The sequence below is a fragment of the Hylobates moloch genome, unplaced genomic scaffold (assembly GCF_009828535.3).
Source record: "Hylobates moloch isolate HMO894 unplaced genomic scaffold, HMol_V3 SCAFFOLD_9, whole genome shotgun sequence".
Taxonomy (NCBI): domain Eukaryota; kingdom Metazoa; phylum Chordata; class Mammalia; order Primates; family Hylobatidae; genus Hylobates; species Hylobates moloch.
Window position 1 is genome coordinate 33473512 of NW_026652284.1, and position 25751 is coordinate 33499262.

Sequence of the window (25751 nt, forward strand, 5' to 3'; positions counted from 1 at the left end):
AAAAAAATAAACAAACAAACAAACAAAAACAAGGCTACCCTATTCTCTGTTAGGAACACATATTAATTATGTACATATATCACAGAAATAAAAGTTAGTTGATGCCAACTGGCATGTATGTATTGACTGTTCTGTATATAAAATCCTGACAATGCAGAGTAAGTGGGATGTAATGTGGTCGAGAAGGCCTCTTCTGTTGGCCAAAATTCAAAATAGTTTCAAGGGTGGCAATAATGATAAAATAAGATGTGAAGTGAAGAAAGCAGAATATAAAACTGTATACACTGCATAATTAAAATTAAGTAATTTTAAAACCCTATACATTAGAGAAGATTGGAAAGAAAATCACCAGGATGTTAAAAATTTTTAGGTGTGGGTGCAATAATATGGATAATACTTTTCTTTTTACCTACTATTTTCAAATTTGTCTGAATAACCTATATTACTTTTTAGTATAAAAAGTACTCATTCTATAGGTTTTATAAGAAATAGTGATCTGTGGCCTGGGCACAGTGGCTCATGCCTGTAATCCCAGCATTTTGAGAGGCCGAGGCAGGTGGATCATTTGAGGTCAGGAGTTCGAAACCAGCCTGACCAACACGGTGAAATCCCATCTCTACTAAAAAATGCAAAAATTAGCCGGGCATGGTGGCAGGCGCCTGTAATCCCAGCTACTGGGGAGGCTGAGGCAGGAGAATCGCTTGAACATGGGAGGTGGAGGCTGCAGTGAGCTGAGATTGTGCCACTGCACTCCAGCCTGGGTAACAGAGTGAGACTCCATCTCAAAAGAAAAAAGAAATAGTGATCTGTAAGAGGTATATGCATTTGTTTTTATGTGTTCTACACAGTCGAAACTCTACTATGGAAGAAATTACTTCATTTGAAGTAAGTGTCCCAAAGCCACTAATTTCACCTTTGGGGAATAGTATTTTTTCTATTAAGAAAGGCAATTCCTCTTACTACCTTCTGAGAACTTCTTTCATCCTCATCTTCAGATGGATCTGACTGGTGTTTTGGACTGTCCATTTGAAGGAATGCTCTGACATCTGGACTAAAAACAAAATAACTTTATTATAACTTCAAAAGCATTTCTACAGCCTTTCTCCCTTTTAAAATGAAAATCAAAATAGAAATAACTATATTAGCATTTACAGTAAGAAAGTCAAACAGAATCCATTAATATTCATTATTATAAATGTAATAAGCAAATTAATTTTTTTAAAATAGAGAAACCAATAGACAAATGGGCAAACATATAAACAGGCAGTTCACGGAAAAGAAAACCCAAATGGCAAGCAAATTTGTGAAGATGTCTAACTTCATTAATAATCAGAGAAATACAAGTTAAAATGATAATGAGATATCACGTTATGTCCATTATCTGGCAAAAGTTAGAAAGACAGATAATACCAAAAGTTGGTAAAAAAAAAAAAAAAAAAAAACAGGGAAAGAGAAATGTTCAAATATTGTTGGTGACAATTCAGAATGAAGCAACTTTTCTGAAAAGCAATCTGGCAATACTTGGTAAAACTGTGTATGCATTTTCCCTGGGCCCAGAAATTCTAATTTTGGGGGTAAACCATAGAAAAAATTATGTGCAGCTGGCCGGAATGCCAGATTTGGAGGCAGAGTTGCAGTGATCGAGGTTAGAGATCAAACCATCCTGGTACTAAGTGAAACCCCATTCTCAAAAAAAAAAAAATTATGTGCAGGTCCACTGAAAGGCATGTAACTATAATGTTCACTGCAGCATTTTCTGTAACAGTAAGTTAGAAGCACAATAAGCATTTACCACCAGGGAAATGAGTAAGTCAACTATGGTAACTGCCTACAGGGAATACCAGTCAACAGCCAGAAGCAAGAAACTATAGTACAGTATCATTTATATATATATTAAATACTCATAGACACAAAGCATCAGTCTGTTTACCAAAGATACACAGATATATAAGGACATATATCAAACACATTAAAGTGGGTATCATCAAGGGGGATGAGGAAATGGCTATGAAGATGAAGGATGAACAGAAAAAAATGGACTAAAATTAGAGATGGCCCACAGATGGACTCATGACGACTGTGGGGAATAATTAAATCTCCATACCTGGCACCCTCTCCCCAATCTGTCCTTAATTATTTAATCAAATAATATACATTATTTCCAAGAAACTCAAAAGATGAAAAATTATTTTTAAAAAGAGGAGGCTCTAGCCAGGAGTGGTGGCTCATGCCTGTAATCCCAATGCTCTGTGAGGCTGAAGCAGAAGGATAATTTGAGGCCAGGAGTTAGATACCAGCCTGGGCAACATAGCAAGACTCTGTCTCCACAAAAAATAAAAATAAAAAAACCCAGGCATGATGGTGTGCACCTGTTATCCTAGCTACTCAGAAGGCTGAGGCAGAGGAATCACTCGAGCCCGGGAGGCTGAGGCTGCAGTGAACCAAGATTGTACCCCTGCATTCTAGCATAGGTGACAAAGCAAGAACTTGTCTCTAAAAATAAATAAACAAAATAGGAAAAAAATAAAAATAAAAGGCGTTGGGCTTGTGTAAATGTAAAATGGTACACCCACTGTGGAAAACAGTTTGGCAATTCCTTGAAAAGTTAAACACAGAGTTACCTTAAGACCCAGCAATTCCAAACCTAGGCAAAGACCCAAGAGAAATAAAAACATATGTTCACATAAAAACTCATACATGATTTCTCATAGCAGCATTATTCATAACAGACAAAAAGTGGAAATATCCCAAATGTCCACCAATAGATGAATGGATAAACAAAATGTGGTGTTATCCATACAATGAGATATTAGCCATAAAAAGGAACGAAGAGCACTAACACATGCTATAACGTGAATGAACCTCATAAATATTATGCTAAATGAACAAAGGCAAAAAAAAAGTCACCTACTATATAATTTCATTTTAATAGGCAAATCTCTACAGACAGAAAGTAGAATAGCGGTTGCCAAGGGTTGGGGGAGGAGATAATTTGGAGGTAAAGTTTCTTTTTTAAGGGGATGAAAATGTTAGATTAGCTTTGGGGTGATAGAATTAGTAATGATAGTTGTAAAGCATCATGAATACACTAAAAACTATTGGGCTGGGTGCAGTGGCTCACACCTGTAATCCCAGCACTTTGGGAGGCTGAGGCGGGCAGATCACGAGGTAAGGAGTTCAAGACCTGCCTGGCCAACATAGTGAAATCCTGTCTCTACTAAAAATACAAAAATTAGCCAGATGTGGTGGCACGCACCTGTAGTCCCAGCTACTCAGGAGGCTGAGGCAGGAGAATCTCTTGAACCCAGGAGGCCGAGGCTGCAGTGAGCCAAGACGGCGCCACTGCACTCCAGCCTGGGTGACAGAGCAAAACTCTATCTCAAAAAAAAAAAAACCAAAACAACAACAACAAAAAACTACTGAATTGTACACTTTAGAATAATTTAAATGGTGAATTTTTAACTTAATAAAAAAGGTTTATAAAATGTAGGGGTGGGGATTTTCAATCTTACCACATAGAAGCAACCACTGTTAACATTTTGGCATATTTTATTTCAGTCTTTTCCTCTGCACATTTAGGATCACAATATATTTAAATTTTCACTTTAAAATTACATCATAAACATTTCCCCATCTTGTTAAAAACTTCGTAAACAATCACTTTTGATAGATATATGATATATAACATGAATGTACTAAAAATTACTCAATGATTCTTCCACTTGAGGGTATGACTTCCAACTTTTCATTACCATAAACAATGCTGTAGTTGACAGTCTTTGTGCATAGTATTAGAACTCTATGACTTTCAGAACAGATTTTTAAAAATAAAATTACTCGTCTGAATTATAAACCATTTTACAGTATTAAACAAATACAGTTTGTAAGACTGATTTCCAGAGCAGCTGTACCAATTTATACTCTTCTAGCAGTATATGAACATTCTGAAGACTCTCAGGCTTGCTTAGCATTAAATGTTACATTTTATATTAACATCTTGGATAATTTGATGTGAAAAATTGTATTTTAAAGAGGAAGTACTCAGTATCGCTTTCAGTAATAAGTGAAATGCAAAATTAAAACAACAGTAAGATACCATTACCCACTCACCAGAATGGCTAAAATGGAAGACTAACAATACTAAGTGTTAATGAGGTAAGCAACATGATTTCACATGCTGATGGAAAGTATACAACTGGTAAATCACTTTGCAAAACTATTTTGCATTATCCACTAAAGTTAAACACATACATATACCCTACAACCCACAAGTTCTATTCCAAGATATATCAGAAATGTTGGCACATGTGCACCAAAGGTATGCTAATGGCAGTATTATTTATAATAGTCAGAAAATAGAAATATTAGTATCTGAAATGCCCATCAACAGTAGAATGAATCAACTGTGGTATACTCACACAATGGAACATTATACAGCAATGGAAATGAACAAACTATAGTTATATGAGACAACATGGATGACTCTCACATTGCTGGGAAATAAGCCAGACAGATAACACATATTGTATGATTCCATTTATATAAAGTTCAAAAACTGGGCACACACTAATCTATTTTGTTAAAAGACACGCTGGTAGTTACCTTTGGGAAGGAAGAAAGAAACAGAGATTGAAAGAAGTTGTGTAAGAGATCTCAGGGGTGTTCATAATATTTTCTTTTTTGGCCTAAGGGGATGATATAATTCAGTTATGTTTATTTCTCATACTTTATTGAGCTATACAGTCCTGATCTGGGCACTTTTCTCTTTGTTATAATGAAATAAACTTAAAATAAGGTATTTCTGCTTCCATTTCATTTCTTAAATACATAAGGAAATGTTTAGTTTCTCTGACAATAAGCCATTTCTGTGTCCTTCTTTGTGAACCATTCAATGTGCTTTGTCCTGTTTTGTTTTGTTTTGGTGCCTTAAGTGTTTGCACGGGCTCTTACTATGTTAAATGTATTTATCTATCATCCTTTATCATGGAAAGCTTTTTCTGTATTTTTGGTTTTCAATTTCACTTTACTTATGATTTGGGGATTCAAAAGTTTTGCTTTTTTTGCTTTTGCTGTTTTAGAGATGGGTCTCACTCTGCCACCCAGGCTGGACTGCAGTGGAATAATCACGGCTCACTGTAGCCTGGATCTCCTGGGCTCGGGTCTCACTCTGCCACCCAGGCTGGACTGCAGTGGAATAATCACGGCTCACTGTAGCCTGGATCTCCTGGGCTCGGGTGATTCTCCTACCTCACTACCTCAGCCTCCTGAGCAGTTGGGACTACCGGCACATGCCACCATGACAGGCTGATTTTTTGCATTTTTTTTCTGGAGAGGGGGTTTTGCCATGCTGCACAGGCTGGTCTTGAACTCCTGGGCTCAACTGATCTGCCTGCCTTGGCCTCCCAAAGTGCTGGGAGTAAAGGCATGAGCCACCATGCACAAAGTTTTTATTAGTCAAATTTTTCATTGTTTTACCTTGTGATAATGTCATTCACTGACAATATGCTCAGAAAACCCTTTTTCATCCAGAGATGAGAGAAATACTAACATTTTATTCTAGTTTGAAAATGATTTTAAAATGTTTTTAATAAAGTCATCTTAAAAATTAGCTTTTTTGACTGGGCATGGTGGCTCACACCTACAATCCCAGCACTTCAGGAGGCCCACACCTACAATCCCAGCACTTCAGGAGGCCGAGGGGGGAGATAACTTGAGGTCAGGAGTTCGAAACCAGCCTGGCTAACATGCGGAAACTCCGTCTTCTTTAAAAATACAAAAATTAGCCGGGTGTGGTGGCATACACCTGTGGTCCCAGCTACTCGGGAGGCTGAGGCAGGTGAAATGCCTTTTTTTTTTTTTTTTTTTTTTGAGATGGAGTCTCACTCTGTCGCCAGGCTGGAGTGCAGTGGCACGATCTTGGCTCACTGCAACCTCTGCCTCCCAGGTTCAGGCGACTCTCCTACCTCAGCCTCCCAAGTAGCTGGGACCACAGGCGCGGGTCACCATGCCCGGCTAATTTTTGTACTTTTAGTAGAGATGGAGTTTCACCATGTTGGCCAGGATGCTCTCAATCTCTTGACCTCATGATCCGCCTGCCTCGGGCTCCCAAAGTGTTGAGATTATAGGCATGAGCCACTGCGCCTGGCCAGAAGAAAAACTATTTTAAAAGTACATTTCCTGCTGGCACGGTGGCTCGTGCCTGTAATCCCAGCACTTTGGGAGGCAGATCATCGAGGTCAGGAGCTCCAACCCAGCCTGGCCCGCTGATGAAACCCTGTCTCTACTAAAAATACAAAAATTAGTTGGTTGTGGTGGCTCACACCTGTAATCCCAGCTACTCAGGAGGCTGAGGTGAGAGAATTGCTTGAGCCCAGGGAGCGGAGGTTGCAGTGAGCCGAGATCGCACCACTGCACTCCAGCCTGGGCAATAGAGCGAGACTCTGTCTCAAAAACATAAAAAATAAAAATAAAGTACATTTCCTTAACAGTAATAACAGGTACATAGGAGGTGCTCAAGATACACTTGCTGACTGGCTTCTCTTCTTGCTCTCTTAAATTTCTACTGTCTTAAGAACAGCTTGATGTTCAAATGAAGAGCGTGAAAATTAAAGTTCTGTCAACAACAGAAAAGATCTAGAAAATAGGAAATGTTGGCCGGGTGCAGTGGCTCATGCCTGTAATCCCAGCACTTTGGGAGGCCGAGGCGGGCATATCATGAGTCAGGAGATCGAGACCAACCTGACCAACATGGTGAAATCCTGTCTCTACTAAAAATACAAAAATTAGCCAGGCGTGGTGGCACACACCTGTAATTCCAGTGACTTGGGAGGCTGAGGCAGGAGAATCACTTGAACCTGGGAGGCAGAGGTTGCAGTGAGCTGAGATTGCGCCACTGGACAAACTCTCTCAAAAAAAAAAAAAAGTAAATATCACATTTTGCTAAAAAAAAAATGTCAAAATTGCTCAGCACTTTGGGAGGCCAAGGCGGGCAGATTACGAGGTCAGTAGATGAAGACCATCCTGGCTAACACAGTGAAACCCCGTCTCTACTAAAAATACAAAAAAAAAAATTAGCTGGGTGTGGTGGTGCGCACCTGTAGTCCCAGCTACTGGGGAGGCTGAGGCAGGAGAATGGCATGAACCCAGGAGGCGGAGCTTGCAGTGAGCTGAGATCACGCCACTGCATTCCAGCCTGGGCAACAGAGCAAGATTCCATCTCAAAAAAAAAAAAAAAAATTAAGTTTAAAAAACTCGACTATTTTTGGGGTGCTGGAAATATATCTTCTATCATGAATGGAATGGTGATGGTTACAGGGTGTATATATATTTAAAAATCCATTGAATTGTACAATCAAGAACTGTGTATTTCACAGTATAGGGTTTTGGAAACGGGCAATTTAATCCAATTGCTTTTACTTGAATTTTAATGCCAAATATAACATCTTTACAATACTGCACGTCAAGATCCAGAATGAATACTTAGTATTTATTATATAATGTTAGGGGTTCTGAGTAACTTAAAATACTAGGAGAAGTAATAACCACTACCATTTATTGCATACTTATTCCATGCCAGCTCTGTCAAAGGAAGAGACAAATTCCAGCTTTGAATGCATGAATTACATTTCACACAAGCCAGTAATATGCCAATTCAAAGTAATCTCCAGTGTATATAGCAACAATTAGAGATTAGAAGGGTGGGTCTAAGGTGAAGATAGCATAGCGCATATCCCCAGGAAAAGGCATAATGTTTAAGAAAATAGTTAAACAAAGAGCCAAATAATAAGACTTTTTACTGAGGAACAGACTAGACAAGAGAACTGTGAGTTCAGGTATCCTACCAAATTTCATGCCCTTCTGCCACCTGCCAGAGGTGGCAGAGGATACCTGTTCTTACTGCACTGTCTAATGCTGGTGCGACCACAGCTGTGAGACCTGCCTGACCCTTGCCTTACCTGGGAGCATCAGGGGAAATCCATATCTCTGACCAGAAGACCTTGTCAGAGGAGATCCAGTTTTTGTATTTTAGTACTTTAGTAATTTCAATTAAGTAAATTTAAAAAGCAGTCAGAGGGCCTGTTCAGAATAGTAGAAGGCCTCTGTGAGCTATAAAGAATCATATAAATGGTAATCACCATTTTTAGAACAACTGCTCAAAAATACAGTTCTTCAGCATTGTGTTTCTGAAAAGACTGTTAAAGTGTGTCATATTTATACCATTGCCCATAGGCAACCTTTAGTTTACACAGATAGGTGAGCTGCGGAAAAGCTCTCCAAATATTTTATCCTCTTCATTTCCTCTTAGAATACTTTATACATACAAGTACTATAACATAAATTACAAACCACAATAAATGTAATGAATACTCATAAACCAACTACCAGACTCAAAAACGAAAACACAAGCCAAACCACAGATCTACCAATGTTTTTGTAGTATTTCTGATATAACCTCCATCTTCCTAGCTGGGAGCTACTGGCCTACAGAAAGAAGTTTAAACCTGTCAGCATGAGACACCCACAGGGCTGGGAAAGCGCCTTTATTTTAATGGCTGCTGGAATATTGTGTTGAGAAAGGCTGGAGGCCTCATGTGGGTCAACGGAACACTGCCCCAAGTGAAGCAGAAATGGTGGCATATGTGCCCAACCCCAGACAACTCCTTCAACCTCGTCTTCTTTCCAAAAATCTACTCAGCTCCAGTCACCATGAAATGTTGTGTCCTGACGGTTCAGGCTTTCTGTATCCTGTTACACCTGGAAAGCCTTCTTTTTTTCTCGAATGATTACACATCCTTTAAGTTGTAGGAAGCCTTCCTTGACCTCCTCAAGAAGAGATGCCTCCACCTTTCTCTGCTATCTTTTAGCACCTCTATCATAAAAATTATCCAGCTTCAATTACTTGTTTATTAATATATGCCTGTTTTTCCCACTACACTGGGAGCCTGTGCCTCTGGAAGGTAGGGATGACACTTAGCTTTATATTCCCAATGCAAGTAGCAGGTACTTAAATGCTTTTTGAAGGTATAGATAAAATATAATATCAAATAATTAGCAAGATGCTTTAATTTATTATGCAAATTCATTTCAAGTTTAATCTATAAAACTAATACAAGTAAAAAAGAAAAAAGAAAATAAGATGAGAAAAGGGGAGAAAGAGTATCGGAGAAAATGCTCAAGGAAGATTTTACAAACATATATAGCACAGTAACATTTCATAGAACAAACAAAATTTATATAAGGATTATTCAGTATTCTTAGGTTTGGTTTCAATGTCCCTTTAGAACACAACAAAAATTACTTACTGGTTATAAAGTTCTGGATACCTAACTAGGTTCTGAATGAATTCATTTAGTCCTGCTCGTCTTTGTTTAATAAAATCTGGAAGAGAGATATAAACTATTAGGATTATTTATGTCAGACTATGCAATTATCATCAACAGTTACATAACAGATAAGCACAAGATAGTGAATTTTGATTAAGAAGCTATTTTCAAATTCACGCTACTTGTTACACAAGGAATACATACTTAGAAATTATATATATGAATCATATTTATATAATATATAATTATATATTACATATATGTAATTATATATTAAAATTAAGCAGACAATTTATCTCCAAAAAGAAAGTTCTCAAAACTGCCTATTATGGACTCTCAATAGACTAATTACAAAAATTGGAGAAGCACATTGCTTTGTCCAACTCCTCATGTACTACCAATGAATAAAAATTAACACTATGATACTGATGACTGAAAATCACACTAATTTTAAAAAATAAGGATTTCTGGGAATCCTTTGCAACTGGGCAATAATGATTAATTGGTTAACTGAATATCATCAAAACTCTAGTTTAACTTCCACTGTAAAAAACAAACAAACAAAAAACCTTAAAAAAATGCACAGGCATACTTTCCTAACAAGTAATTGTCCAGTATTTTCTTTTTTTAAATTTTTCTTTTTTCGTTTGAGACAGGGTCTTGTTCTGTTGCCCAGGCTGGAGTGCAGTGGTGTGATCTAGGCTCACTGCAACCGCTGCATCCTGGGCTCAAGCAACCCTCCCGCCTCAGCCTGCCAAGTAGCCGAGACTATAAGCACACACCACCACGCCTGGCTAATTTTTATATTATTTGTAGAGACAGGGTCTCACTATGTTGCCCAGGCTCATCTTGAACTCCTGGGCTCAAGCAATCCACCCTCCTCGGCCTCCCAAAGTGCTGGGATTACAGGCGTGAGCCATTGTGCCCAGCCTGTCCATTATTTTTGAAGTGTTTTGTTTGTTGATAATTGAAGCTCACGCAATAGCAATTTAGGAATAAATATTAAGCACAAACCTTTCTTTTCTTTGAAATACACACTTTTCTTGGAATTAGAAAACTTTATTCAAATATCTTTGTCTCTCCTACTTCCTAACCTTGAACTTTTCCAAGACTTAAATTTTTACTTGTAAAATGTGGATAGTAATAATATTCATACCTCATAATGCTGTTATAGGATTAAACGAGATAATGCATCTAAGTTTACAGTAGGATGTTTAGCAGATGGTAAGAGTATTATTTATAGCTAATAATCATTAGATACTATTACTTTTGTTGTTGTTATTATTGGTGGTTGGGGGGTCTAAAAGCCATTATCCTAAACCCTCTTTTTTTTTTTCTTTGAGACAACGTCTTGCTCTGTCGCCCAGGCTGGAGTGCAGTGGCGCGATCTCGGCTCACTGCAACCTTCACCTCCTGGGTTCAAGCAATTCTCCTGCCTCAGCCTCCCTAGTGGCTGGGATTACAGGCACGCACCACCACACCTGGCTAATTTTTGTATTTTTAGTAGAGACGGGGTTTCCTCATGTTAGCCAGGCTGGTCTCGAACTCCTGACCTTGTGATCTGCCCACCTCGGCCTCCCAAAGTGCTGGGATTACAGGCGTGAGCCACCGCACCCAGACAATTCTTAAGAAATATACTCTAAAAACTGACACATGTGATTTGAGAAACTGTCTCCCAACGGCGAATGTCTGGATAAAAACCCATAAAAAACATTCCACTTGACAATGAGTTTTGGTTTAGTAAACTTATTTCTACTGAATAAAGGTATAATGTATACTGTTTGGCACCAAAATTATGGGTTATTTCCAGGTTTATTTCTATTTCTTAAAGGTAAGGTATGGCTTCATACAAATATAAACAAATATAAAATCAGGTCTGGTCTTTTGGAGCCAGATGCATGTACTTGGTACTTTTTTTTGTTCATCTAAGAATTCCTTGAAGAATTTCAGGTAGGTATCTTATTAAACTCTTCCAAGGACATTTATAATGTCACTAGGTAGCAAAGCACATGTGAGGTTTACATTAAAAACGGTAACTGAAACAGTTATTTCTCTAGAACTGAACTTAGTAACATATGAAGAAGTAAAATGAATGACTACATTTAGGATATTCAGAGAAAACCTACTAACTATATGGAAGCAGCTTTAAATTGTTCTGTGGATGCTTACTGAAGATATATTTTACTTTTGAAGGCCAGTGTGAAGAGAGGAATTTCCTTCCTTCAGTGAGCTATAGCCCATGCTGCTCTACGTGCTTCTAGGCTTGCCATTTCATTACTGACTAAACAGTTTCAAAATCGCTACGTAAAGCCCTATGAAGAGAAAGAAGTCCAGTAGCAGTCGGAATTCAGGGGCAATTCCAAACTTACTTTTTTAGATCAACACTAATCTTGCAAATATCTAAAAAAATTCCAGGTAAGACTATAATGTATAGGATAAGTGCCAATAATTTATATAAGGCCTATATATTAAGAACTATAGTTAGAAATATGTATTTTTAAAAATCTCTCCGATGAAGAAGTTACATGAATGTATCTGTTGGAATTCAAAAGAAATTTCAATTAGAAATTTTAAAAAGGCTGGGCACAGTGGCTCACATCTGTAATCCCACAGTTTTGGGAGGCCTAGGTGAAAGAATCACTTGAGGCCAGGAGTTTGAGACTACCCTGGACAACATAGTGAGAGCATGTCTCTACAAAAAAATTAAAAAATTAGCTACCTGTGGCGACATACACCTGTAGTCCTAGCTACTCAGCAGGCTGAGGTGGGAGGATCGCCTGAGTTGGGAGGCAGAGGTTGCAGTGAGCTGAGATCACACCACTGTACTACAGCCTGGGCAACGGAGACAGACTCAAAAACATATCTATAAATAAAGTTAAAAGTATGGTTTCCTCTGGGTGCATCCTATTAAAAAGTCGTTAAATTCATAATAAAATGTTAACAAAAAGTACAGGCAGAGATCATTCTTAAAATCAGCCTTCAAGTATGTAAGATCTATCTTATAGAGGTTGGCAAACACTAGAATAAAGTAGACAAAAGAAAAAGAAGACATAGGCTTAAGCTGCAGCATAAGAACTCAAAAAGATAAGCAAAAACCCCATAGAATGGTTACCAACCATGAGGTAAGTTAAAAAGGGAATTTCAGAATCTTTTTCTCAGGTATGATTTTATTTATTTATTTATTTTCGTTGGGACGGAGATTCACTCTTGTTGCCCAGGCTGGAGTGCAATGGTGTGATTCTAGCTCACTGCAACCTCTGCCTCACAGGTTCAAGCGATTCTCTTGACTCAGCCTCCAGAGTAGCTGGGATTACAGGCATGTGCCACCACACCTGGCTAATTTTTGTATTTTTAGTAGAGATGATGTTTCACCATGTTGGCCAGGCTGTTCTAGAACTCCTGACCTCAGGTAATCCACCCACCTCAGCCTCCCAAGGTGCTGGGATTACAGGCGTGAGCCACCGTGCCCAGCTGACTTTATTTTTAACTTTTTATTATGAAAAACTTCACAAGTACACAAAAGGTGTACTTATTCACCTACTTTAAAATTTATCAACATTCTGCTATTCCAATTTCATTTATCCTCATTCCTCACCTTTTATTTTATTTTTTTTCTGGAGTATTTTAAAGCAATTCTCAGGCAGATCTTTTTTTTTTTTTTTGGTGTGGGGGGAATAAATCAGTGTGCATTTCTAAATGGCAGTATCTTTAAAAAAAACAGCAAAGCCATGAAATCACTATCTCATAATGTCTATAAATTCTTTTATTTCCCTTCAATCAACAGGTAGAACTTCATTCTTCTTCTCTCTTGAATGGGAGTTGGACTTAATGACTACCTTCTAATTAGCGGAATATGGTGGATGTAATGGCATGTGGCTTCCAAGATTAAGTCATAGAAGGTACAGAGGCTTCCTCCTTGCTAGCTCTCTTGGATCCCTCACTCTGGGGAAGCCAGCTGCCATGTTGTAAGGACACGCAAGGCCTCTTAAGAAGAGGCCCACTCACAAGGAGCTAAGGCTTTCTACCAAAAACCATATGAGTGAGCCATCTTAGAAGCAGATCCTTCTGCCCCAGTAAAGTCTTCAAACCACTGATGGTCTTTACCTAGAACTACTAATTCATCAGAAGTTGTATAAGGATTTTCCAGTTTTATCATTCTGTGATTCTTCTATTTATGAACTGTGATTCTGCTACGAAGTATTTTCCAACATTATCTCTTTGGTACAAAGAAATTACATTTCATAAAACAAAGGCAAGATAAATCCTTGATTTTTTAATTTATTGATTTGGCAAATAAATTTACTATCGTAACCTCTACAGCGTTTCATGAGGTTTTTTTTCCCCCAGACAAAGTAAATTGGATATTCTTTATACTGATGTGCTCTAACCTGCTACGATAATTACTTTCACCATTCTATCTAATCTTTGTTCAGTGAAAGCCCCAACAACTGGGCTCCTGTGTTCTTTTGATCAAACTTCAGTCATCTTAAATAGCTTCCTTGCTTTCAGGCAAGCTGCCCTGAGATCATCTTGTACATTTCCTGCCCCAGATCTGGGATCACCATTTCTCCAGCGAACTCTGGTTCCTTTGAGAGGGAAATGGTATTTAGAGACCACAATCTGAATGCTAGGGGTGTTGGTTACTACTTGTTATTGCTTTCAGGCATTTCCAGGAGAGAGTGCTAGAAAATATTTTTACTAAGGTAAAAAAATAAATTATGGGCCAGGCATGGTGGTGCTGTAATCCCAGCACTTTGGGAGGCTGAGGCCAGTGGATCACCTGAGGTTGGAGTTCAAAACCAGCTTGGCCAACATGGAGAAACCCCATCTCTACTAAAAATACAAAATTAGCCGGGCATGGTGGCACATGCCTGTAATCCCAGCTACTCGGGAGGCTGAGACAGGAGAATCACTTGAACCTGGGAGGCAGAGGTTGTGGTGAGCCGAGATCACGCCACTGCACTCCAGCCTGGGCAACAAGGGAGAAACTCCATCTCAAAAAATAAATAAATAAATAAATAAATAATTATTTCAAACTATATTTCCAAATTAAGTTAAAAATTACAGGATTTTGCTGAGTGCGGTGGCTCACGCCTGTAATCGCAGCACTTTGGGAGGCTAAGGTGGGCGGATCAACTGAGGTCAGGAGTTCAAGACCAGCCTGACCAACATGGAGAAACCTCATCTCTACTAAAAATACAAAATTAACCAGGTGTGGTGGCGCATCCTATAATCCCAGGTACTCAGGAGGTTTAGGCAGGAGAATCACCTGAACTCAGGAGGTGGAGGTTGCGGTGAGCAAAGATCACGCCACCACACTCCAGCCTGGGCAAGAAGAGTGAAACTCCATCTCAAAAAAAAAAAAAAAAAAATTATAGGATTTTTACTTAAAATTTTTGATTTTGTTTGTATCACTTTCCTCTTTCCTCTTCTGCTTAAAATCTTGGTTCCCATGATAGTAACATTAATTACAGAATAACAACGCCATATAACTAACACTACTGAATGCAGTGTAAAATTCGTCCATGGGTTTTTGTTTTTATCCTTAGCAATATATCCCATGAAGAATATACAGTCAAAATCCCATGTTTTAAAGTTACTTAAATTAAGTTAGGTTTTTTCCTTTGGTTTATTTTCAGTTGTTAGAGGCTGCTTTGTTATTGCATTTTTATTTTTGTTTTTAAATTGTTTAAAATGTGTACATGGTTCCAAAGTCAAAGGTATGAACAAAATTCATTCAAGGGCATCTAACTTCCATCCTTTTTGCCTTTCCCAATCTCTCCCTCATCCTTTTTTTTTTTTTTTTTTTTTTTTTTGACTGTATATTTTTCTTTCCCCCCGCCGGGTGGGCATAGGTTTTCTTTCTCCTCCCCCCCCCCTCCCCCTCCCGGGTTCCTGCCCTCCTCCTGCCTCACGGAGTCTTTCTCTGTCCCCCAGGCTGGAGTGCAGTGGCATGATCTCGGCTCACCGCAACCTCCACCTCCTGGGTTCACGCCATTCTCCTGCCTCAGCCTCCCGAGTAGCTGGGAATACAGGCGCCCGCCAACACGCCTGGCTAATTTTTTGTGTTTTTAGTAGAGACAGGGTTTCACCGTGTTAGCCAGGATGGTCTCGATCTCCTGACCTCGTGATCCGCCCGCCTCAGCCTCCCAAAGTGCTGGGATTACAGGCTTGAGCCACCGCGCCCGGCTCCCTCATCCTTAAAGTCACTAGTTTTATTAGTTTTTTACTTATTCTTCCATTATTTCCTTTTGAATCCCCATACCTTTTCCTACACAAAATATATACACCATACAAACTCATTTGCTGCACTGTGATTTTTTTTTTTCCATTTAATGGTATATTCTGGAGATCACGCCATAGCAAAATACATAAAGAGCTTTTTTGTTCCTTTTTACAAGTATGTTATATCCAGCTCCATTGGAAAAATATTTCTATTGTTTCCAGTTTTTCTGTTAAAAATTGTGTCACAATACACAGTCTTGTGTGTACATTATATCACACGCAGTTTATTTTAGGTACAGATTCCTAGAAATGTGATTTCTTGGCCAAAGTGGAAAATGCATTCACAGTTTTTCTAAACATTACCAAATTCCCCTCAACATGGATTGTACCACTTTTTATTCCACCAGAACAATATGGGAATGCCTGTATCCCCAAAGTGTAACCAAATGAGCATCTTATTCATTGTTTTTCTGAATTTGACTTAGATCTGATTTCCCCAATGCAGGACTTTCTAGTATCTCTGTGACATATGATCCTTTTCACTGTTGCCAAGTCATATTAAATATACGCAGGATAGACAAACAGTTCTTCAAAAAAATCAGTTTTTAGTGTCAATTAATTCATCAAAACAAAGGACCAAAGAGCATTCAGCCTGGTATCTTGCCTTTAACAACGAAGCAGCAATGTTGCCAGTCTTTTACTTCTTTGCTTTCTTTCCTTGATGAAATGATTGTCTTAAGGATTCAGTTAAGCGCTCTACAGAACTCCAACCCAAGTTCAAGTCTCATATTATCATTAGTAGTCTGATTTCTTAATATTTTTCTGCCACTTCTAATTAGTTAATTCTCTCAGTCACCCAGGCCAGACCCTCCAATTATCTCTCCTTTTCTTCTCTATATGTCTGTTACCTAAGCAATCATCAAGATGTATTCCAGATTTTTCATTAAAGGAGTTCTTGTACATTGCTCATTTTTAAACCCTATTTCTACCCTAGTCCCCATACTCATTATCTAATGCCAGGGCTATTGGACTATTCCCTTAACTAGTCTCCCAGTCTCTCCTCTGCTGTGCCCACCACAAATTACACACTGTCAGTTTCACATCTTGCTCAAATGCCACTAAGGCCCACATGCTACCCATGAAGATGCTTTTCAACCTGTGCTCCAAGGAGATACTTCACTGTTATACCAACAAAGCAGCTCCATTTAAATTATTTTCACATATTACATTTCCATAAGATTTCTTTTGTGTTTTCTTTTCTTTTTTTTTTTTTTTTGAGACAGAGTCTCGCTCTGTTGTCCAGGCTGGAGGGCAATGGTGCAATCTAGGCTCACTTGCAACCTCTGACTCCTGGATTCAAGTGATTCTCTTGCCCCAGCCTCCCAAGCAGCTGAGACTACAGGCACGCACCATTATGCCAGGCTAATTTTTCTATTTTTAGTAAAGACGGGGTTTTGCCATTTTGGCCAGGCTGGTCTTGAACTCCTGGCCTCAAGTGATCCGCCCACCTCGGCCTCCCAAAGTGCTGGGATTACAGGCATAGCTACCATATCTGGTCTCTGTAAGATTTCAATTGGGAAAAAAATTGTTCTGCTGAGAAAACAAAGCAGGAGTACAAAAGCCACAGGTCTACACAATATAATCTGGCTTTGTTGTGCCAACTCAATTTTCTCTTGCTTCTCTTTATTAATGGGTTCATATATTTAGTAATACTTTAAAACCTAGTATTTGCCAGTTTTAAAGTAATAAAGTAATACCTTAAAACAGTATATTGCCACTGTCAAACAATAAAAAAAGATGTAAGTCTGCACCTTCAGAAAATCTACAGCTTACTATAAGACAGATTAGCAATTACAGTGAAATGTGCTATATACTCCCAAGGGGGGGGGTGGGAAACAAACTCTGTATGTAACCAGGGAAGTAAGAACATTCTCCAAACCTGAGGTTCATAAAGTGTAAATAATAATAAGCCTCCAGTTGAGAGTGCTATAGGCAAAGCAGCCTCTGGGGAAAAAAAGTTTTAATTAAAGGAAGAATGTAGAAGAAATATGAAAAAGGTGCAGGATAAAGAGCAGTCCGTTAATGGTGGGCAGAATTCTACAGGACACAGTGATATGGTGTGGGAGGAAAACGAGTGGTATAAAGTTAGGATGGAGAGAGAAAGCACAGTCAATATAAGGGATCTTAGAGCTTTTATCTTGAGTAGTGACCAAGATCTCTCTTTCTTTTCTTACACAGACATGTGAGGTATTATCAATTTAACCAGTTACAAGGTTACAAGCAAATTAGTTGGGGAAGGAGGGCAATCCATTCGGGATTCATCTGTGGCAGAGACAGACGACTCTTCTGACAGAATTCCTGGTGGATAAGAAGACTTTTGTTTCCCTATAAGTAGCCATCTGTGACCTGGACTAATCTCTTGGGTTCTAGGGGAAAATTCCATGCCTGCAGCTTTAGTCATATAGGTGCTAGATGCCGAGACCCTGTGTCCATGGGTTCCCCAAGGGTGAGCAATAGGATATCTTTTTTTTTTTTTTTTTTTTTGAGATGACGTCTCGCTCTGTCGCCCAGGTTGGAGTGCAGTGGCACTTATCTCAGCTCACTGCAACCTCTGACTCCTGGGTTCAAGCAATTCTCCTGCCTCAGCCTCCCGAGTAGCTGGGACTACAGGCGCCCATCATCACGCCCGCCTAATTTTTTGTAGTTTTAGTAGAGACAGGGTTTCACCGTTTTAGCCAGGATGGTCTCGATCTCCTGACCTTGTGATCCGCCCGCCTCAGCCTCCCAAAGTGCTGGGATTACAGGCGTGAGCCACCGTGCCCAGCCTAGGATATCTTTTTGGTATCCCATTCAGAGGCCTGCAAGTTACTATGTACACAGTATATATTTAATGTTTCTGAATATAAAAGTGAATATTCTTCATGATACTGATTTAAAGTGAGTAAAGTTTCCCAAATTAATCTGAAGAATCAATTAAAAAAAATTTTAATAGGGTCTCGCTCTGTCACCCAGCCTGGAGTGCGATGGCATGATGACAGCTCACTGCAGCCTTGAACTACTGACCTCAAGCAATCCTCTCACCTCAGCGTCCTGAGTAGCTGGGACTATGGGTGCACGCCACCATGCCCAGCTAATCTTTAAATTTTTGTAGAGATGAGGTTGCCCAGGCTGGTCTCAAAACTCCTGGCCTGAAGTGATCCTCCTGCCTCGGCCTCCCAAAGTGTTTCGATTACAGGTGTGAGCCACTGTGCCCAGCCCATTGACAGATAAATTTATCTGAAGTCAGACTGCTTGAATTTAACTTCCAAATCTGCCCTTTACTATCTGTATGTGGTCCTGGGCAAATTAATGAACCTGTGTCTTAGTTTCCTTATCTATAAAAATAGTGGTAACAACAATAATACCCACCTCACAAAGTTCTGAGGATCGAATGAATTAAAACACATGAAGTACTCAAAACAATGCCTAGTAGACAGTAAGCACCTTCCTGAGGCATTATTTTCATAGAGCGTAAGATCTTTTAAAGTCCTGCACTGCTATACAGTGCAATGAATACATTAATTTACTTCTTCAAACTTCAACGATCACTTCATGGCTGGCCTATGAAGTTGTTTCTTACCTGGATCAAAATTATCACCAAATATTCTCTTGGCAGGAATCTTCAGGGCCATAGCAGGAAACTGTTTTTTTAACTAAAATTTTTAAAAATAACATTATATGAACTAATTTTATAAGTCTTCTAGTTATGCATACATCAAAGCCAAATACAATCTATTTTAAAGAAAATCCATCATAAGACATACTTTTGAATTTATGATCATCCAAAGTATAATATAAATTATACCAATAAAATGTCACAAACTAATCATCTTTTTTTGTCCCAATAAAATACCTAGTATCTGTGTGACCTAGGATAAAATACTCAACATCTGCATCTCATTTTCCTGCCTATAAAATGAGGATAATTTTAACGATGACCTTACAGATTTGCTGTGAGTTTTAAAGGAGATCATGTATGGCAAGTGCTAAGGCTAGAACTGCTGTTACAGTTCCAAATACATATTACTCATTTCTTACCTTAGGAGAAGATATGATCTTGGTGTTTTCTCTACATGAATAGATCGACAATAAATGTCTTTTTTTTTTTTTTTGAGACAGTGTCTCGCTCTGTCACCCAGGCTGGAGTGCAGTGGCACGATCTTGGCTCACTGCAACCTCTGCCTCCTGGGTTCAAGCAATTCTCCTGCCTCAGCCTCCCGAGTAGCTGGGACTACAGGCGCCCGCCAACGTGCCCAGCTAATTTTTTGTATTTTATTAGAGACGGAGTTTCACCATGTTGCCCAGGCTGTTCTCGAACTCCTGAACTCAGGCAATCCACCTGCCTCGGCCTCCCAAAGTGCTAGGATTACAGGCGTCAGCCACCGCGCCCGGCCAATTGACAATAAATTTCTAAGAAAGCAGATAAATTTTGCTTTCAATACCCTATCTGCTCTAACCTTTCCCTTAATATTCTAGTAAGTGAGACCTTGTCTCTACAAAAATCAAATTAAAAAAAACAGCCAGGCATGGTGGCATATGCCTGTGGTCCCAGCTACTCCTAAGGCTGAGGTGGGAGGATTGCTTGAGCCTGGAAGGTTGGGGCTGCAGGGAGCCATGATTATGCCACTGCACTCCAGCCTGGGCAACAGAGACCGTGTCTCAAAAAAAATAAAATTATATATATATTCTAATACATTTGTTTATCAGATATGCTTGTCTTCAGAGAAGGAAAACTTGGCCCTGAAGAAATTAAATTTGGGGCAGTTAAGTCATAAAAATGAGTTATACTTTCATTATAAGTTTTATGTAAAAAATACACACACACATGTAAAAACTGTATCTTAGCTGGGCACAGTGGCTCACTGAGGCCTGTAATCCCAGCACTTTGGGAGGCTGAGGTGGGAGGATTGCTTGAGCTCAGGAGTTTGAGACCAGCCTGGGCAACATAGCAAGGCCTTGTCTCCACCTAAAAAAAAAAAAAAAAAAAAGAAAAAGAAAAAATCAGCTCGGTGTAGTCCAGCTATACAGTATGTAGGAGGCTGAGGTGGGAGGATCACTTGAGCCAGGGAGGTCAAGGTTGCAGTGCGCCGTGATTATGCCACTACACTCCAGCCTGGGTGACAGAGCAACAACCTGTCTCACCAAAAACAAACAAACAAACAAAAACACCCAAAAACAATACCTCTAACTACCAACTGATAGGAAATACAAAGAACAGAGGAATTTACTAATCACTTTACAGCATGGGGCATGCTGTCAGTAAAATGCAGGCTGAAAAATATGTAAACAAATGACCTTGTTGTTTTTCATACACACACACACAAAAAAGTGTAAACGAAAGAAAAGAAAGGCAGAGGGGGAACCTAGTGATTAAATGACACTTAACAGATTTATCAACCAGTCACATAAACCTTAACTGGATATCTAATATGAAGGCATTGCTGTTCATTTATTTTTAGATGTGGTAATGATATTGTGTATATGTTTTGTTTTTAAGAATCTTTATCTTTTAGAGATGTATACTAAAATACTTACAGATGAAAAGATATGATGTCTGAAATTTGTGTCAAAATTATGGTGGGCTGGTGGGCTGGCTAGGGATACAGATGAACCAGGAATGGCCACGTATCAGTAATTATTGAAGCTGGATGGTAACATAATGTTATTTTCTGAATTGGTACTAGTATGTCTACTTCTGTATGTGTTTGATAATTTTCCTTCCTTCCTTCCTTCCTTCCTTCCTTCCTTCCTTCCTTCCTCCCTCCCTTCCTTCCTCCCTCCCTTCTCTCCCACCCCCTCCCCTTCCCTTCCCTCCCCATCCTCCTCTCCCTCTCTCTTTCTTTCTTTCTTCCCTTAAGATAGTGTCTTGCTCTATCATCCAGGCTGGAATGCAGTGTTGACCTCCTGGGCTCAAGTGATCCTCCCCTCAGCCTCCTGAGTAGCTGGGACCACAGGCACACACCACCACATCTAGCAAGTTGTTTTATTTTTTGTAGAGACAGTCTCATTATGTCATTGCCCTGGCTGGTCTTGAACTCCTGAGCTCAAGCAATCCTCCTGCCTCACTCTTGCGAAGTGCTGGGATTATAGTTGTGAGCCACTGTTCCTGGCTTGTGTTTGACAATTTCTATAATAAAAAGTTTAAAATATAAACTAGTCATAAAGGACACATTGAAGTTGACAGTTAAAATCCCTAGAGATTTTTTTCTTTTCTTTTATTCTAAAAGGACAGGAAAATAATTTGTGTTTTTGAATTTAGGGAAATCCAGACCAGGTTCAACCTGATTTCTGTAGTTTCAAAGAATTCAACCAATAACTATTTTCCTATTCTTTGCCCCTCACCACAGGAGGCAGAATTAGAAGGAGCTACATAAAAAGAGAGAGACATAGAAAGTGATGAAATAAGAACAATGAAAAAAGGGTGAAAAGAAATACAAAAGAAATTAGGGAGATGAATGATAAAAACTGAACTACAGGTTAAGGAAACTCTCCTGCAAAAAGTCCAAAGATGGGATGTTTCACAGAAGAGAGAATGAAAGTGATCATGGATGGAGGTACCCCAAACAAGTTTTCCTATTTTATTTTTATGCTTACACATACTCAAATATTAACAATTTAATTAATAACCAGCTATTAAAATCATGAAAACATCATGAACACACACTACCGGTATGGATCTCCACAGTGCTGAGTTTTTAGATGACATTCCCTGCACCCCTTCCTCTTATGAAGAGTTTCACAAAAGACATCTTTAGAAGGCAAATCTAGCCTATGAAATATTTTAAGCAAAAGACAAAAAGAAGCCTCAAATATACGTGGTGTATGTGGGGTGTGTGTGTGTGTGTGTGTGTGTGTGTGTGTGTGTGTGTGTGTGAGAGAGAGGGAAAGAAAGAGAGAGACAGACAGACAGACACTACAGTCATGTTATTTTTACCCGAGCATAACCCAGGCATCCTGATGCGTACAGTTGGATTTACACACTCCTCAAAGACATGCTGAACATGCAAATAATGGGTATTCAAGAGTTTCAAAATGAGCTAACATCTCAACCCTCACTCAGCCTCCAATATAAGCCATTTTTTAAAAAATCACTAAAAACTTATGAAAGATATTTCCATGTACAAACTCTTATTGGCTGTTGTTTCAACAGTGTAACTTTAATTACAGAAAAAAAAACCTATGTCAATATCCTTTGATGAAGCAAATATCTAAAACTACACAGGTTGAGTATCACGAATCTGAAAATCTGAAATGCTCTAAAGCCAGTAACTTTTTGAGTGCTCAAAGGAAATGCTCACTGGGGCGTTTCAGATTTCAGATTTTCAGATTTGGGATGGTTAACTGGTAAGTATAACTCAAATATTCCAAAATTTGAAAAAATTTGAAATACCCATCACTTCTGGTTCCAAGTATTTCAGATAAGGGATACTCAACCTGTATTTAGTAAGTGCAGTTGCATATGCATTAAAGAAAAGCTAAAGAACAGAAGAAAACAGTAAAATGTTAACAGTTATTTCTGAGTAGCAACATTATAGGTGTTTTGTTCTTGTTTTTGTTTTGAGACAGGGTCTCAAGAGTGTAGTGGCATGGTCATGGCTCACTGCAGCCTCCACCACCCAGGCTCAAGTGATCCTCCTACCACAGCCTCCGAAGTAGCCACAACTATAGGTACGTGCCACTACACCCAGCTAACTTTTTATTTTTATTTTTTTATAGAGATGGAGTCTCCCTATTAATTTTACATAGGAAAAAATAAGTATTTTTAAATTGCAGTATTATCTTCAGAAATTCAATTTCAAGTAGCAAGGGATTTGAACATTAGGAATAAATACATACATAGTGAAACGCTAAATAAAGATGAATCAGAAGTCTAATTTTCATGACTTAACAAAACACAGGAAGTGGTACAGCTAGATATTGTTTGATTCATTCTGACCCATTTAGGAATTTGTCTCTTAATTGATATATGTGCAACTTTCCTCATATTCAAAAATATCTTATAAATAATAACCCACAGGCATATATTTATTCCTATGTTTAAAATCAAGAGACAGGGTTAAGAAATGAAACCCTCCCCCCACTTTTTTTTTGAGATGGAGTCTCGCTCTGTCGCCCAGGCTGGAGTGCTGTGGCACAATCTCGGCTCACTGCAACCTCTGCCTCCTGGGTTCACGCCATTCTCCTGCCTCAGCCTCCCAAGTAGCTGGGACTACAGGTGCCCGCCACCAAGCCTGGCTAATTTTTTGTATTTTTAGTAGAGACGGGGTTTCACCATGTTAGCCAGGATGGTCTCAATCTCCTGACCTTGTGATCTGCTCACCTTGGCCTCCCAAAGTGCTGGGATTACAGGTGTGAGCCACCATGCCTGGCCCAAAATTCCCTTCTTAAATATATAACAAGAGTTTTTCCAGAGGATGCCTAGTAATCTACCATTCATTAAACAATGACACTGGGAGATCCCTATTTATTATTACATGAGAGCAGAGGAATGTCAATTTGGGATTTGAGGCCAAGGGCAGTGTCATGCCTGTAATCTCAGCACATTAGGAGGCCGAGGTGGGAGGATCACATGAGGCCAGGAGTTTGAGACCAGCCTCGCCAACATGGCAAAACCCCATCTCTACTAAAACTACAGAAACACTAGCCAGGCGTGGTAGCTCACGCCTGTAATCCCAGCTACTTGGGAGACTGAGGCACGAGAGTCGCTTGAACATCGGAGGCAGAGGTTGTAGTAAGCCAAGATCGTGCCACTGCACTCCAGCCTGGGTGACAGAGCAAGACCTTCTCTCAAAAAATAAATAAATAAATAAATAAATAAATTGGGGATTTGAGGCACAATTGCTTTTGTTCTTAACTGAAGCAAAGCTTTAAATCCAGGACTGTCTTAATGACCTGGAGTTCCATAATAGCTATTAGTAACTCAAGAGGCATGTTTTAGCTTCTGTGTATGATCTTCAAGGCAACACTATCCACAAACACTGCTACCTGTGGAAAACATGGTATGATAGTGACTGTGGTGGTCTTGCTGCCTTTATTTTTTTAGATGGGGTCTTGCTATATTGCCCAGATGGCAGTGCAGTGGGGCAATCATGCCTCACTGTACCCTCTGAACTCCTAGGCTCAAATGTTCCTTCTGCCTCAGCCTCTCAAAGTGCTGGAATTATAGATGTGAACCATCGTGTCTGGCTCTTTGCTGCCTACTTTAGCAAGTATGTACTCTATGTACTGCCAACACTAGATTATGAATGCTATTTAATATCTGAGTTATGAAAATATAAAAACAGGTTTTAGTAATTTAAATAGCTAATAGTCTCTTAGATCTCACCACTAGGTAGCTGTCAGAACTCTAAGAGTCAACACTCATTTCAATTGTGTTAGCTACTTAAAATCTGGAACCTAAGACATATCTCTAAGAATGGAAACAAACTAAGGAAGGCAGATAGGTTCACGACAGACTTTCAAACATAAAGCTTACAGTAGGCAATTTAACCAGAAATACCATGATGATTAACAATTATCAGAGAGGTGGGTAGAAAGAACTGACTTCTAATTTTCTATGACATTAAAAGGTATTTTATCTAGTTCTCATATTTTTAATGGTTTATTTGGAATTGTTCAGCAGTCCTCTCTCTACCCTTTCTTTGTAAGCATTCCAAAGTTAGGATGTTTTTGAAGAATCTCTTACCTTTGTCTGCTTGTCTGACATATTAATATATGAGTATCAATTTAATCACTCAAACACATTTCTCTTATTTTGGGTTTTCTCAGGTGCTTTCTTTTAATTAGAAATCTTGTAGACTATTACTTACAGTGTTGTAAAGTTTATCAAACTCTGCATATCTCCTGAAGACAAACCATTCACTCCTTCCCACTGAAACCAGAACTTTATAAACCTGTGGAAATAAAAAATTACATAACATAACACAATTTAATTGCAAAAAACCCATTAGCTACTTAAATACATGAAACCTGTTTTCATTTTTTTTTTTTTTTTGAGACAGTCTGGCTCTTTCACCAAGGCTGATGTTTTCATATTCTGAAACTGATATTAACATTAACATTTTTATATGATTCTCTGATACATAAACATATCAATTAAAGCACTTATTGAATCTTGTCAAATGGTATTCTTGGCTGGGTTCAGTGGGTCATGCCTGTAATTTC

At 38.9% G+C, this 25751-nt stretch overlaps 1 protein-coding gene across 6 annotated transcripts in view; it reads right to left on the bottom strand.

Moving 5' to 3' along the window:
• The window catches only part of SGK3 (serum/glucocorticoid regulated kinase family member 3), a 151530-nt gene that overhangs the window by 42843 nt on the left and 82936 nt on the right, over positions 1-25751 (bottom strand). For 5 of the 6 annotated variants that reach the window (XM_032759639.2, XM_032759640.2, XM_032759638.2 and 2 more), the window contains 4 exons: positions 25397-25480; positions 19168-19240; positions 9303-9378; positions 964-1051 (listed from right to left, as the gene is read on the bottom strand). In XM_032759639.2, the coding sequence (XP_032615530.1) occupies positions 964-1051; positions 9303-9378; positions 19168-19240; positions 25397-25480 (321 nt within the window). The remainder of the gene's footprint in view (positions 1-963; positions 1052-9302; positions 9379-19167; positions 19241-25396; positions 25481-25751) is intronic. The other variant, XM_058444454.1, reaches the window with a different exon arrangement.